At 38.0% G+C, this 13,839-nt stretch overlaps 1 protein-coding gene across 3 annotated transcripts in view; it reads right to left on the reverse strand.

The window, feature by feature from the left end:
• Positions 1–13,839, reverse strand: part of MORF4L1 (mortality factor 4 like 1) — a 28,388-nt gene that overhangs the window by 11,416 nt on the left and 3,133 nt on the right. The window contains exons 2-6 of one of the 3 annotated variants that reach the window (XM_053594845.1): positions 11,805–11,851; positions 6,369–6,436; positions 2,649–2,765; positions 1,696–1,782; positions 891–971 (exon numbers count right to left, since the gene is read on the reverse strand). In XM_053594845.1, coding sequence (XP_053450820.1) covers positions 891–971; positions 1,696–1,782; positions 2,649–2,765; positions 6,369–6,436; positions 11,805–11,851 — 400 coding nt within the window. The remainder of the gene's footprint in view (positions 1–890; positions 972–1,695; positions 1,783–2,648; positions 2,766–6,368; positions 6,437–11,804; positions 11,852–13,839) is intronic. The other 2 variants (XM_053594846.1, XM_053594847.1) reach the window with 2 other exon arrangements.

The following is a 13,839-nucleotide window of genomic DNA, read 5'->3' on the forward strand; positions in this document are numbered from 1 at the left end:
AGGTTTTGTCAAGGGGAATTAATTAACATAGGCAGTGGCCAAGTTACAAAAACATCTGACTTTATGTACAACTTGCACTTACAAATGCAGGCTATTATTACAGATATGCTTTTAGCACTACTGAAAAAAGCAAACCTTGCCAAACAATTATCTCACAACGTGAGCCCTGATAATTCTGTCTTTGTAACACCAAACTTTACATACCTATGTATACACACATACATACTACTTAGAAGATAAGGAACTTAATACCTTGATACCACTAAATTATACACTTAACAGTAACGGTTTAAGACATGGATGGACACACTAGAAAAAAAATTGTTTTCCTGGGCGGTGCCTGTGGCTCAGTGAGTAGGGCGCCGGCCCCATGTACCGAGGGTGGTGGGTTCAAACCTGGCCCCGGCCAAACTGCAACCAAAAAAAAAAATGTTTTCCTTGGGGCCACGGTTTTAAGTCAAGATAGGTCAAGACATGTATGTTGTATACACTTCATGAGGCCTCAGGTTCAAAACTAGCATAAATACAATTCACATGGCAATTACTGTATTAAATGGCAGATGTATGTTTTACCACAACAAAGAGGGACAAATGTGCCAAGGAGAACTAAGGAATTAATATATATTTTCATTTTTTTTTCTTAGAGATGGGGGTCTCATCATATTGCCCAGGGTAGTTCTGAATTCCTGGCATCCTCTCAAGTAGCTGGGATTATAGAGAGCCACCATGCAGGGCTTACTACATATTTTCAAAGACTAGTAATCTGATACCTGGAGAATGTGATTCCCACTGGCTCCAACAATGTTCCCAAAGTTTCCATTTTCAATAACACATGATGAATATCAAATATGAATTTCATTTATGAAACAGTAAAACAAAGAGCTTCTTACACTTCAACATTTTTCTGTTGCAGACCAGATGTCTTCTTTCCTGGAGTAGCCCCTCTCATCTTCCCCTCTGCATACTGCTCCCTTTAAAAATAATTTCAGTAAAGTCATCATAAAGTGAGTACTTACTCAAAAAAATTGTACCAGCTTGATTCCATCAGGAATTTGTATTCAAATTGAGGTCATAAGCCTATATACATTCTGGCACCAAGTTTTTAACAGTTTGGACAAAGAAAGATTTACCCAAAAAAGTTTCAAATGAAAAAAACTCAAGAACAAAAGGCTCTTCTGTATGTTATGCACCAAAATTACAATCAATGTAGTAAAAAAGATGATAGATTGTGTCCTGCATAAATGAAAATTCCATTTCTGTTCTGGAATTCATTAATCCTAATGTCTTCTTTTATTTGATCCCATTTTATCATTTCAATTTGGTTATACACTTCCAACTATGAAACTTCCTTATAGACCACAAAGTCTTTTAGGGTCCCTTTTTCTCCACATGCTTTCAGAGATGAAGGATAATGTCAATGCCTCTTCTCCCTGCTTTTTGTTTCCCCAAAAAGTATGCCTTCCACAGAGCCCAAGAAATAAGACACAAGATATTTAACAATCAGTTATACCTACAGCAATTTCCAATGACATTCTGCCCTCCGTTTTCTACCTAGTTCTAAGACAGATTTAAGGAATGACAAGTATGCCACTTCTTTTACCTAGAAATGGCTTATGTGATAACTTTCTCATTCCATGTTCAAACATTAATCTACAGGCATTTCTCATCAATATTCATTTGACAAAATGAACTTACTGATTGGCTTTTTGAAGTTCTCGCTGTTTCTGCAGATTGGTGTCCACATATTTGAGGACTCTGCTCTCTGGAACCCATTCATCCCAACTAGAAAAAAGGAAAATTAAAATATTATTGAAAAATATTTTTATTACTTAGGCTCTGTTCTCCAATTAATTTTTAGAGATCCAAGAGACAATACTATCTAGATTGGCACAGCTACATTTGCAGATTCAAGTACTACAATGGTTTATCAGCCCATACCATTCCCTTCACCTTCATTCACTCACAAATACAGTAACCTCCAAGGCTAACCAGAAACCAGGCTTTTTAAACATCAAAAGGCAAAACACACCTATAACCCTAACACTCTAGGGCAGTGGTTCTCAACCTTCCTACTGTGGGTCACAACCCACAGTAGAGAACTGCTGCTACAGGAAGTTGAGGCATATGGACTGCTGAGACCAGCCTGAACAAAAGCGACCCAACTCTAAAAACAAAATAGCTGGGTATCGTGGCAGGCACCTGTAGTCCCAGCTACTCAGGAGGCTGAAGCAAGAGATCAACTGAGCCCATGAGTTTGAGGTTGCTGTGAGCTATGACGCCATGGCACTAAACCACAGGGCGACTGGACTGTCTCAAAAAAAAAGGTAAAATCACTCTCCTAACAATGTTAAGGCATCCTGACACTTTGAAAGCTCCTTCAAAACAAAGATTTCTGATGGCAGTATATTCCCCCCAAAGAAAACAAAAACAAGATATTTTTTAAGGATGCTGAACTTTTTGAGCCAGTCTTTTCTCCTGCTGATGGAGCTCCTTAAGTGACAAAATTAGGTGTACTCTCAAAGTACTGTCTTTTGTTTAAAGATTTCCCACCTCTGACCTCTTACATAAGATAGCCAAAAGGAAAAATAAGTAAATAAAAGCAATCCTCAACATGATTTCCTAGAAAAAACTTTAAAACATGCATTTACCTAGAGGTCAGGAGGGGGTGGTGTACTGAGGGAGCTCCTTCAGGAACAGGAAAAAGGGCTACAATATCCTCATGTGTCTTCAAAGTTTTTTCAGAGCGCCTGGGCCTCACAGCACTTCTGATACAGACAGCATAGTACAAAGTAATCTCAGTAACTAGGTGTATAATTTAGCTTAAGCTTTATTAAGATTCATTTACAAATGGAATATTTAAATGTCTGTGTCAACAAATTCCAACAAAGTTAAAAATTTAGAAATATCTTAATAACCTATTATACTTTTGAAAAAGGATCAACTGAAGTTTAAGAAAATTCCAATTTGGGGACTAGCTGTTGCATGATTTAAGTTAAAGTACCCTGTCAACCATTTTCAAAATGAGGAACTTTATATAAGTTACTTACATATCCCTATCTATTTCAACTCTCTTCTAAATCAAAGGGTGCTAGTCAATATTAAATTACACAACAGGGTCCATTTTAGATCCTTATAAATCCCTTCCCTCTGATATAAAACACATCTCCATAAATAAGCACCCTGATCTAAAAACCAAGTCACTGGTAGAGTTTCCTTTATATATGTAAAAGATCTGAAAATCCTTGCTGAACCAAAGGAAAATGAAGTGAACGACATCTTTTGCTCTAAGAAACATCACTAGGGTCGTAACTACAGGTCAGTCAGAAATTTTTATATATAGGTCAAGCATAAAATGATTTCAGAACTTCCTAAAGGTCACTTGTGACTAATTCCCAAAGTTACAATGATCCATGGTAATAACTGAACAAACACTCAGAAATTTTTATATAGGTCAAGCATAAAAGAACTTCCATTCTTTCTTGAGGGTTAAAAAAAAAAATTACAAATTTTCTAAAGGTAGCTTGTGACTAAAACCCAAAGTCACAGTGATCCATGGCCACCACTCACATGGCACCAAATAAAAACACAATACACTTGCTAGGCATTCAAATAACTCCTCGCCTTTCAAAAAAGGTATATTTAAAGGCCTAAGTACTTTTCAAAATTACATTTATCTATATACCAAGTCAACTATGAAAAAGATATTTTTAATATATTAATATTCCTCAGTGTTAGCTATAAAAATAGTAATAAACCAGGGCGGCGCCTGTGGCTCAGCGGATAGGGCGCCGGTCCCATATGCCAGAGGTGGCGGGTTCACACCCAGCCCCGGCCAAAAAAAAAAAAAAGTAATAAACCTAGTATTTGGTGCCTTTTAAAAATTTTCCCAATGAGTAATATATAATATTAAATTAGCTAAGAACAAAAAATAAGATCTTTACAAGCCTATAGCTTAGGCTAAATACAACAAAGGAAAAAATATCAATTATTTTTAATACAACAAAGGAAAAAATATCAATTATTTTTTGACACAGTGACAACAGAAAAGGCAATCATGGTATGGTACTAGTGCTAAAATGCCACTTTAAATCCAGTCTTTGAGCTATACATTATCGCTATATGTAACTTTATATAAGATACCTATTACATATGAAAAAGAGTTAAGCACAAAAGCTGTATTCATAGCAATTAAGGGTAAAATTCTAAAACAATTCTTTAAAAGTTCAAGAGGTGGGGGAGAGCAGGCCTACCTCCATGAATTTGATTTCCGTTTTTCTTTGATATCCTCTATAGACTTCAGCTCTCCCATTCAATAGACAGAAGAAAGATACCCTACTTCTTGTACAGAATTGAGATTCTCATAACTCAACACTCTCAACTTTGCCTGGATATTGGTAGAATATCAATATGTAATACAAATTGTCTAATAAACACTTATTACCATTTATTTATTTATTTAGAGACAGAGTTTCACTATGTTGTCCTCAGTAGAGTGTTGTGACATCACAGCTTACAGCAACCTCAAACTCTTGGGCTTAAGCAATTCTCCTGCCTCAGTCTCCTAAGTAGCTAGAACTACAGGCGCCCGCCACAATGCCCGGCTATTTTTTGGTTGTAGTTGTAAAGTTGTTTGGCAGGTCCAGGCTGGGTTTGAACCTGCCAGCTCCGGAGTATGTGACTGGTGCCCTAGAGAAAGGTATGCAATACACTAGGAGCCGGATCTCAGAATCATTTACTATTAACATTAAAATAACATTTAACATTATAGTTTAGTTTTAGAAGACCAAAAGACCATCTTCCCCATTGTTTTCCCAATTTCTCAATATATATATTTAAAATACAAGCCCATTGGGGTGGTACTGGTATTACCTATCATTATTAGAAATACTTTATCACTGAGAAAAAACATAAGTTGTCAGAATGCACTATTAACACATTTTAGATTTCTACCTTTCCACAATTATACTAAAAGGAAGAAAAGTTAAAGATGTTTTTCTGCTGAAAAGCATTTGATGTTATAAAATTTCCTAACAAAATTAACTGGGTTGGCCACTTGGCTAGAGTATATATATGAAGTAAGACCAAAGTCACGGGAGCCAATAAACTTCACAGAAAAAAAAAACCACCTTCTATATGAACAAAGCACTCATCAAATGGCAATGCTCCAGTGGCAAACCAGGTACCAAAATGTGGGTCAGATGACACAAAGCTGTAAGTTACTAGAAAGCAACTTTTGAAGAATTACTAACTAGCACTGGGTAAAAAATCATTAATAAAACTTAAAACCTCGGGCGGCGCCTGTGGCTCAGTCCGTAAGGCGCCGGCCCCATATACGGAGGGTGGCGGGTTCAAACCTGGCCCCGGCCAAACTGCAACCAAAAAATAGCCGGGCGTTGTGGCAGGCACCTGTAGACCCAGCTGCTCGGGAGGCTGAGGCAAGAGAATCGCTTAAGCCCAGGAGTTGGAGGTTGCTGTGAGCTGTGTGAGGCCACGGCACTCTACAGAGGGCCATAAAGTGAGACTCTGTCTCTACAAAAAAAAAAAAAAAAAAAAAAAAACTTAAAACCTCTCACAGTAAAAATTACAAGCCATTCAATTATAGAGCTCAAAAGGGAGGCCTGGGTAAGTATTTATATGTGAGTCCAAAGGAGAAAGTCTCATTATTGAGAAAAACCTCCATGTGATGGATATTCTAGAATGTGTTCCATCTATACATGATCCATTCCTGGGAAAAAAAATCAACACATCACCGCCTTACCAAAAAAGAAAAAAAAACTTTTTTAATTACTCTTGGTGGAAGGAAATTAGGTTCTGTCATTGAATTTCTGTGTGTGTTAAATCATATGCTAAAAAGGTGAGTCACGTGAAATAACTTTCTGTCTATACTGAATTACATTCCCAAAGTTCAAAAAACAGGTTGGTAAATTACAAATCAGGCAATCTTTATCCTTTTCCCTTTTCTAGGTAGAAAAACCCAACTAGTTTTGAGTATAGCTGCTTGAAATACTGTAAAATCACTGAGTTTGTGGTAAGGCAAAAAATTCAGACTATCTAAAAATGTACCAGAAAAAAACATACACACACACACACACACACACACGTGATCTACCTACCACTCATTCAACCAGTTGACTAAATGATTAGACATTATACTATAACACAAAGAAATATTCCCAAGAATAAAGTACCTTTAAATGAAAAGGCTGAGAACCCCAATTTCTAAGACAGTTTTGGTATAATATAAATGAGTCATCCTTGCTTCAATATGCACCATATTAAAACTGTTGAAGTAGTACATATTAGTGCCAGTAAGTGACAAAAGCTATCTTGCTCATTATAAATAAAAATGGTTTTTAAAGAATACTCACTTTTTATTCCAACCACTGTAATGTATAAAGTATTTCACTTGTTTGTCCTTTATGGCAACCTTTACACACTGAAATAAGAAAGAAAAATTTAGGAATTTATTTTTTTTAAAGATACCACCTGGATGATTTCAAGGTATCCAAGCTTTCAACAAAATTCTATACAAATATTTAGGTGACCAAAATGAACAAAATAAAGTGTAAGAGAAGCCTATTTAAACTTTTTAGAATACTTACTTCAGTTATAAAACTGCAAATTACTCATGAAATGTCCAACAAAGCCATCAGTATAAAATGACACCTAAAGCCTTTCATAAGTGAGCTAGGTAAACTATCTAAGGACAGCTAATGAAAGCTGTTTGTGCTTTCTCAAAAGTCTAACTAGCAAAAGTAAATCCCACTGAAGAAATGTATTTAAAAATAACTTCATTAGCTTATAAAAGACAATAAGCTGCTACTCAGGATTCTGAGACAAGAGAATCCCCTAAGCCCAGGAGTTGGGAGGTTGCTGTGAGTTGTGTGACGCCACAGCACTCTACCAAGGGGACAAAGTGATACTGATTCTACAAAAAAAAAAAAAAAAGACAATAAGCTGATCTGTTTCGAAAAAAATCAGCTTAAAAAACTAGCTAAGTGGGCTCAGTTCAAGCGGCTAAGGCACTAGCCACATACACCTCAGCTGAATCCAGCCCGGGCCCGCCAAAACAACAATGATGGCTGCAACCAAAAAATAGCCAGGCATCATGGCAGGCGCCTGTAGTCCCAGCTACTTGGGAGGTGGAGGCAGGAGAATCATTTGAGCCCATGAGTTGGGAGGTTGCTGTGAGCAGTGATGCTACAGCACTCTACCCAGGGCAACAGCTTGAGGCTGTCTCAAAATAAATAAATAGCTAAGTGATGAATTAAAAACACCTTTTTTTGTTTTTTTTAGAACAGTCTCAACTTTGTCACTCTCAGTAGAGTGCTGTAGCGTCACAGCTCTCAGCAACCTCCAGCTCTTGGGCTTAGGCAATTCTCTTGCCTCAGCCTCCCCAATAGCTGGGATTACAGGCGTACGCCACAATGCCCAGCTATTTTTTTTGTTGTTGCAGTTTGGCCAGGGCTGGGTTCGAACCTGCTACCCCTGGTATATGGGGCCAGCACCCTACTCACTGAGCCATAGGCACCGCCACATTTTATGTTCTTAAAAGCAGCTAGATAAGGGGCCCAAGCAGGCCGACCCCTATAATCCTAGCACTCTGGGAGGAGAGGATTCAGAGCAGGACAGCAACCACAGCAAAAGCTGAACACCCCTTATCCTTTAAAGAGAAAACATTAGCCCAGCATGGAGGCACCAGCCTATATTCACAGCTACTCAGGAGGCAGAAGGATTGTTTGAGCCAGGAGTTGGAGGTTGCTGTGCGCTATGATAAAAGGCAGCCAGACCAGTCAGACAAATCAAAAGAAATTAGAGAAAAGTTGTCATTAACTATGATAAGTGGTAAATATTTGGTTTGGGATTTGTAAGTCTCTATCAGAGACAAACCAAAAGAACCAGGGTTTGTGTTATTTCAACAGCTTCAATTCAAGAACTGTTCACCCCTTGCAGAGAAAAATCAGCCACTTTTTGTAGTTTGATAAATTATAGAAAAATAACATTTAGAAATTTAAATGATCAACACAACTGTAATTTAACACTTAACTGTATAAATACATCATTAAGATACAAGCTCATATACTTTTTTTGACCATTAATCTTTTATTTTTATATAGCTTAATGGAGGAAGATGACTGTCAATGTACGTATGGAAATTTAAGAAGTCCATGTTTGTTTTTTTTTTTTGAGACAGTCTCACTATGTCGCCCTCAATAGAGTGCTATGGCATCACAGCTCACAGCAACCTCAAACTCTTGGACTTAAGCGATTCTCTTGCCTCAGCCTCCTAAGTAGCTGGGACTGCAAGTGCCTGCCACAACGCCTGGCTATTTTTCATTGCAGTTGTTGTTGTTTAGCTAGCCAAGGCTGGGTTTGAACCTGCCAGTGGCTGGCGCCCTAACCACTGAACAACATACAAGAACTTGGCTTGGTGCCAAGCCAAGAAGACCATGTTTTAGTTTAATTTGCAGGACCATTTTTTTTTTTTTTACATCCCCCTCCCTTTTTTCCTTCAGTGTGGTCCTTGAGCATCAATCAGTGGTTGGTGGCTGCTTCTACCCCATCTTTTACTTCATTTATTTTCATTGCTAAATAAAGAGATCCACCTTTATGTGGGTGATTCAAAATCATGATTCTCCTATGAGCTGGTTCTAATCCTGGCTTTACAAAAAGATGACCTTTTTGTAAATAAGTCTAAAATAAGACTAGCTTTCTCATCTCCTCATTTTCTGTTCAAATCCTCCTTTATAGTAAGATAAAAGGCTAGGAGATGAAATCTTGGCAGTTTCTGTTGATTACTTGTTCTAGAGCAGTGGTTCTCAACCTTCCTAATATCACAATGTATTTTCATTGTTAACAAAGAGTCCCAACCCACAGGTTGAGAACTGCTGTTCTAGAGGTTTCCAGATCTGAAATGCATAGGAACCTGCCAAATACACTGTTATTCCTATGTAAGTAGCATGTTATTATGAAAGGCAGGATGCTGCAAATGCCAAGAGCTGTGACACCCGTCCTTCAGCTATCAAACATCTTACCAATCCCTGCTGGCTGATGTTGGAGTCTGGCCGCAGGCTGAGTCTGGCACGTACATGCATGCAGCTGGGAGTGATGCCACCATGGGCAACCTTGGTGACACAGCTGGGAGAGACCCATGCTCATATACTTTTTAAAAGTTCCTGATCATTTCCATAAATCCAAATTTTGCCATTTACAACTTTTTCTTAAAAGTGGGAATCTCCTTATGTTGCGTATGCTGGCCTTGAGTTTCAGGGCTCAAGAGATCCTCCCCCCTCAGCATCTGTAGCTAGTAGTTAAGGTCTGAGCCACTACACCCAACTTCATAGAAATTCAAAAATACATTAGGGATGTACTCAAAAGACAAGTTAAAAGTAGTAAAAATTATTTAGTCTGAACTATCTATCTATGTTTATCTATTTTCAGACATATATTATATAAAACATTCACTAAGAACTTGTGCAAAAATTGCCCTGAAACATGTTGTTTTTACTTCATAATGTGTTCATTCTTTGAAACTACAATCATCAAAGAAGTAGTCTTAATACTTATGGCTAAAAGTTATCCAACACAGCACAATCCACAACTGCAAAGATGCAATCAACTTAAGTATCCATCAACTGAGGCTCAGATAAAGAAAATACAGTTATGTACACTAAGGAACACTAGCCATAAAAAAGAATTAAACAATGTCTTTTGCAGCAATTTGAATGGAACCTGGAGGCCATTATCCTAAGCCAAGTAGTAATGCAGGAAGAAAAGCCAAATACCACATGTTCTCACAAGTGCAAGCTTTGCTATGGGTATGCAGAGGCTTACAGTGTTGTACACAGGACACTGGAGACTCAGAAAAGGGAAGGCTAGGAGGAGAGTGAAAGAAGAAAAATTACCTATCAGGTGCACTAAAAACCCAGACATCACCACTATACAATTCATCCATGTACCCCAAACCTACTTGTACCCTAAATCTATTGAAATAGGATTTTTAAATGTTAAGATTAAATGACTTAAAAATGAAATCATAACCACATACATCATATTTTAGAAGTGCAAAGTTCTGAACATCGTGTATGGCACACAGAAAATGCTAAAAATTACGGCAATAGCCTAGACTTCCATTTATTGATGAAAATCAATGACCCACTGTATGGTTTCCCTTGTAAAACGTTAACTTTGCAAAATAGTTATGTTTGTTTTTACGCCTAACTCACACATGCATTTGCAAAACAAGTATATTATAGAGAAACTATTTCAGACCTGAAATTTGCCCACATACCTATGTATTAATCATAAATTGTCTATTTTTCTGAAAAACACTGGAAATTATGCATTCATTTTCATAATGAAAATAAAAGATTATTCTTAAGGCTGGACAAAGTGGCTCATGCCTATAATCCTAGCACTCTGGGAGGCAGAGGCCGGTGGACTGCGTTAGCTCAGTAGTTTGAGACTAGCTACTTGCTCAAGCAAGAGCAAGACCCACCGTGGCAGTGCCTGTAGTCCCAGCTACTTGAGAAGCTAAGACGAGAGGATCACTGGAGCCCAGGAGTTTGAGGGTGCTGTGAGCTTATTACGCCACAGCACTCTACAGCAAAGGCAACAAAATGACTTTGTCCCCCCCCCCAAAAAAAAAACACCTAAAAACATTTTTTTTGACGTGGAATGCATCTTCTTATTTACCTTTGGCTAACTGTATGATCAGTTTTTTAAGCTAGAGCACTAATACTGACACAGATGACAGGAAGCTCCCCAGAATTCACTCTGTCTGACAAACCAATAGATAACCAAAAGTTAAAAAGTACTTATATTATTTTTTGAGACAGAATCTCACTCTGTTGCCCTGGTGACACAGGGCTCTGGTGTCACCACAGCTCCTAACAACTTCAAACTATTGGACTTAAGTAATCTTTTCACCTCAGCCTCCAAGTAGCTGGCATTACATGTGTCTTCCACAATGCCTGGCTAATTTTTCTAGTAATTTTTCTATTTTTAGTAGAGATGGGGTCTCACACTTGCTCAGGATGGTCTGGAACTCCTGAACTTAAGCAATCCTCCTGCCTCGGCCTCCCAGAGTGCTAGGATTATAGGTGTGAGCTACTGTGCCTGGCCAGTATATACTAATTTTTAATGTCAGCTTTTATTTTAACCTCAGTAATTAGCTCAACGCGTACTTGGCATATTATATTTGCATATAAAAAAATTGGGCGGCGCCTGTGGCTCAGTGGGTAGGGCACCCGCCCCATATACTGAGGGTGGCAGGTTCAAACCCGGCCCCAGCCAAACTGCAACAAAAAAAATAGCCAGGCATTGTGGCGGGTGCCTGTAGTCCCAGCTACTTGGGAGGCTGAGGCAAGAGAATCGCCTAAGCCCAGGAGTTGGAGGTTGCTGTGAGCTGTGTGATGCCACGGCACTTTACCTAGGGCAATAAAGTGAGACTCTGTCTCTACAAAATAATAATAATAACAACAACAACAACAAAACAGGCAATGTCTTCTCACCAAGTCATTAACTACAAAATGCTACTTGTTTCTACAACCAATGTTCACCTTCTATCTTTCCTCTCAAATAGTCTATCTAGCAGGTCACTAAGAAAGGTAGAAAAGCATAGCATAATTTATTTGACTAAACAAGAAACCCATAAGGAGAAGATAGGATATTTATTAAGTATGAGCCTGAAAAGGACAACTCTTACTGGCTAAAGCAACAACATTAACATTGAAAATTTTGAAATGAAATAGATCTAAGTCACTAGGTTTGGCCAACTTTAAAAAAGAAAAGAGATTTCATACCTTTGCTTCATAAAGAAGAGGCCCATGAAAGCACAGTACTCGCTCACCTGTAAAAGTAAAAGAAATAGATTAATAGTAATTTCTCTTCATATGGTCCCATCTGAGACAGCCATCACACTTACAATATTCCTTCCAAAACTAGGAAAAATGGGTAAGACTATATTATATGCACTGGGCAACACTTTGGATCAAACTTGAACCATACCCTATAATAAAAACACTGTAACTATCTGATAAAAACAAGAAAAAAACAATTTTGGGGAATGTCAATTTATTTACACGTAAATCATCAAATCATCTATCATCTACTAAGCAAGCAAACAAAACTGTAGCTACTGTCAAAGAGTGGTTGGTTAGTTTCAACTGTGAATACAATTTTTAAAATGCTTTTCCCCACGTGGTTTTCTAAATTTAGGACCTTACCCTCCACCTATTATCTCCACTTCCAACCCCGAGTGTTTTTTTTTTTTCTTTTTGCAGTTTTGGCAGGGGCCAGGCTTGAACCTTCCACCCCAGTATATGGGGCAAGCGTCTTTACTCCTTGAGCCACAGTCGCCGCCCCAAATATTCTTTTTTTTTTTTTTTTTGGCCAGGGCTGGGTTTGAACCCACAACCTCTGGCATATGGGGCTGGCACCCTACCCTTTGAGCCACAGGCACCACCCTGCGCCCCAAATATTCTAAACTTTAAAATTTCAATTGCATCAAAGATGGGCTGGATTGTCTTTAAGGGGTCCCAGTATCGTCACTCCTCAAATGTGTTCAATGACATTCTAGGTGCTGGGCTGCTTTTATGAAAAAAAAAAAAAAAAAAGACAGTAACAAAAAAATCCTAACACACTTTTGAGCCTACCATTAAGACCTGCAAGACTAAGTGGGGGCTCCAGATAAGGTGAGGGGGAGATGACAGCTTTTCTTTGTTTTATTTCTCCCTAAACTCACCAAATAAATGCCTGCAGGTGTTGGTGAGAAGAAAAAAAAAAAGACTTGCAAAACGAAACAAAACATCAGGGGCCATATTAAATCTTAGAAGCTCATCAGGCAGAATTTTCAGCAAAACTTGATTATAGCAGAAATATTATTTTCCACACGTTTTCAGCCCACTTGGTTCAATAGACCCAGAGGCAAGAATCCAACAGAGCCTAAGTTCTTTTTTAGCTCTAAAATTGAAATAGCCTACTGGATAAATTCTGAAATAACTACTGGGCAATACAGGTTTCACCATTTTTTAAATTGTTGTTTGTAAGAGTTCTCAAAACTGCCCACAACTTACAAACCTTCAACCTGAAATACAACAGTTATTTCACAGCCAATCTGTATATTTATTTTTCAACTCAGTGTCTTTCATGTACCTATGACGAGCACTGTCAGATTATAGGAATACTGATAAGTAAGTAATTGTTAACAATTTCCTGGATTTCACATTGCAAATATCTTAGTAAACAATAAGGAAGAGTGACTGATGAAGTACTTTGGAAAAGTCATAGGGATGGATCCAAACGGAAATTTGTACAAAAGTACAGAAACAGGTGATAAGGTTAACAATACCAGAGACCTCTTCTTTTAACAGTCCATGGGTTAGAACTAAAATGGGAAAACTATTCTACTAATAAACAGCAGTACTAAAGATCAGATCTGTGTTTCCAGGTACATTTTAAAAGAACTCTGAAAATGACTATTTTTTCCTACTGTTGCCAACTTGATTGCATTGAAACTGAGGCCCTGACTTGAATTCTAGCTATATGACCCTAGGATTCTGTTGAAAAAAACATACAGCTCAGGAGTATGACCAAGGATAACAAATGCCTATTTTTCAGAGAGGCAGAAATACTACCCTGTTTCCCCGAAAATAAGACATCCTCCGAAAATAAGACCTAGTGCGTCTTTGGGAGCACACCTTAAAATAAGACACTGTCTTATTTTCAGGGAAACAGGGTAGTAACTGGGAAAACAGCAAACCACCATATTAGATATGGTTCCATATACTTCTCTCCACCCTTAATCCATTCTAGCATCAAACTACAGAAGTAAATCTG

The sequence above is a fragment of the Nycticebus coucang genome, chromosome 6 (genome assembly GCF_027406575.1).
Source record: "Nycticebus coucang isolate mNycCou1 chromosome 6, mNycCou1.pri, whole genome shotgun sequence".
Lineage (NCBI taxonomy): Eukaryota > Metazoa > Chordata > Mammalia > Primates > Lorisidae > Nycticebus > Nycticebus coucang.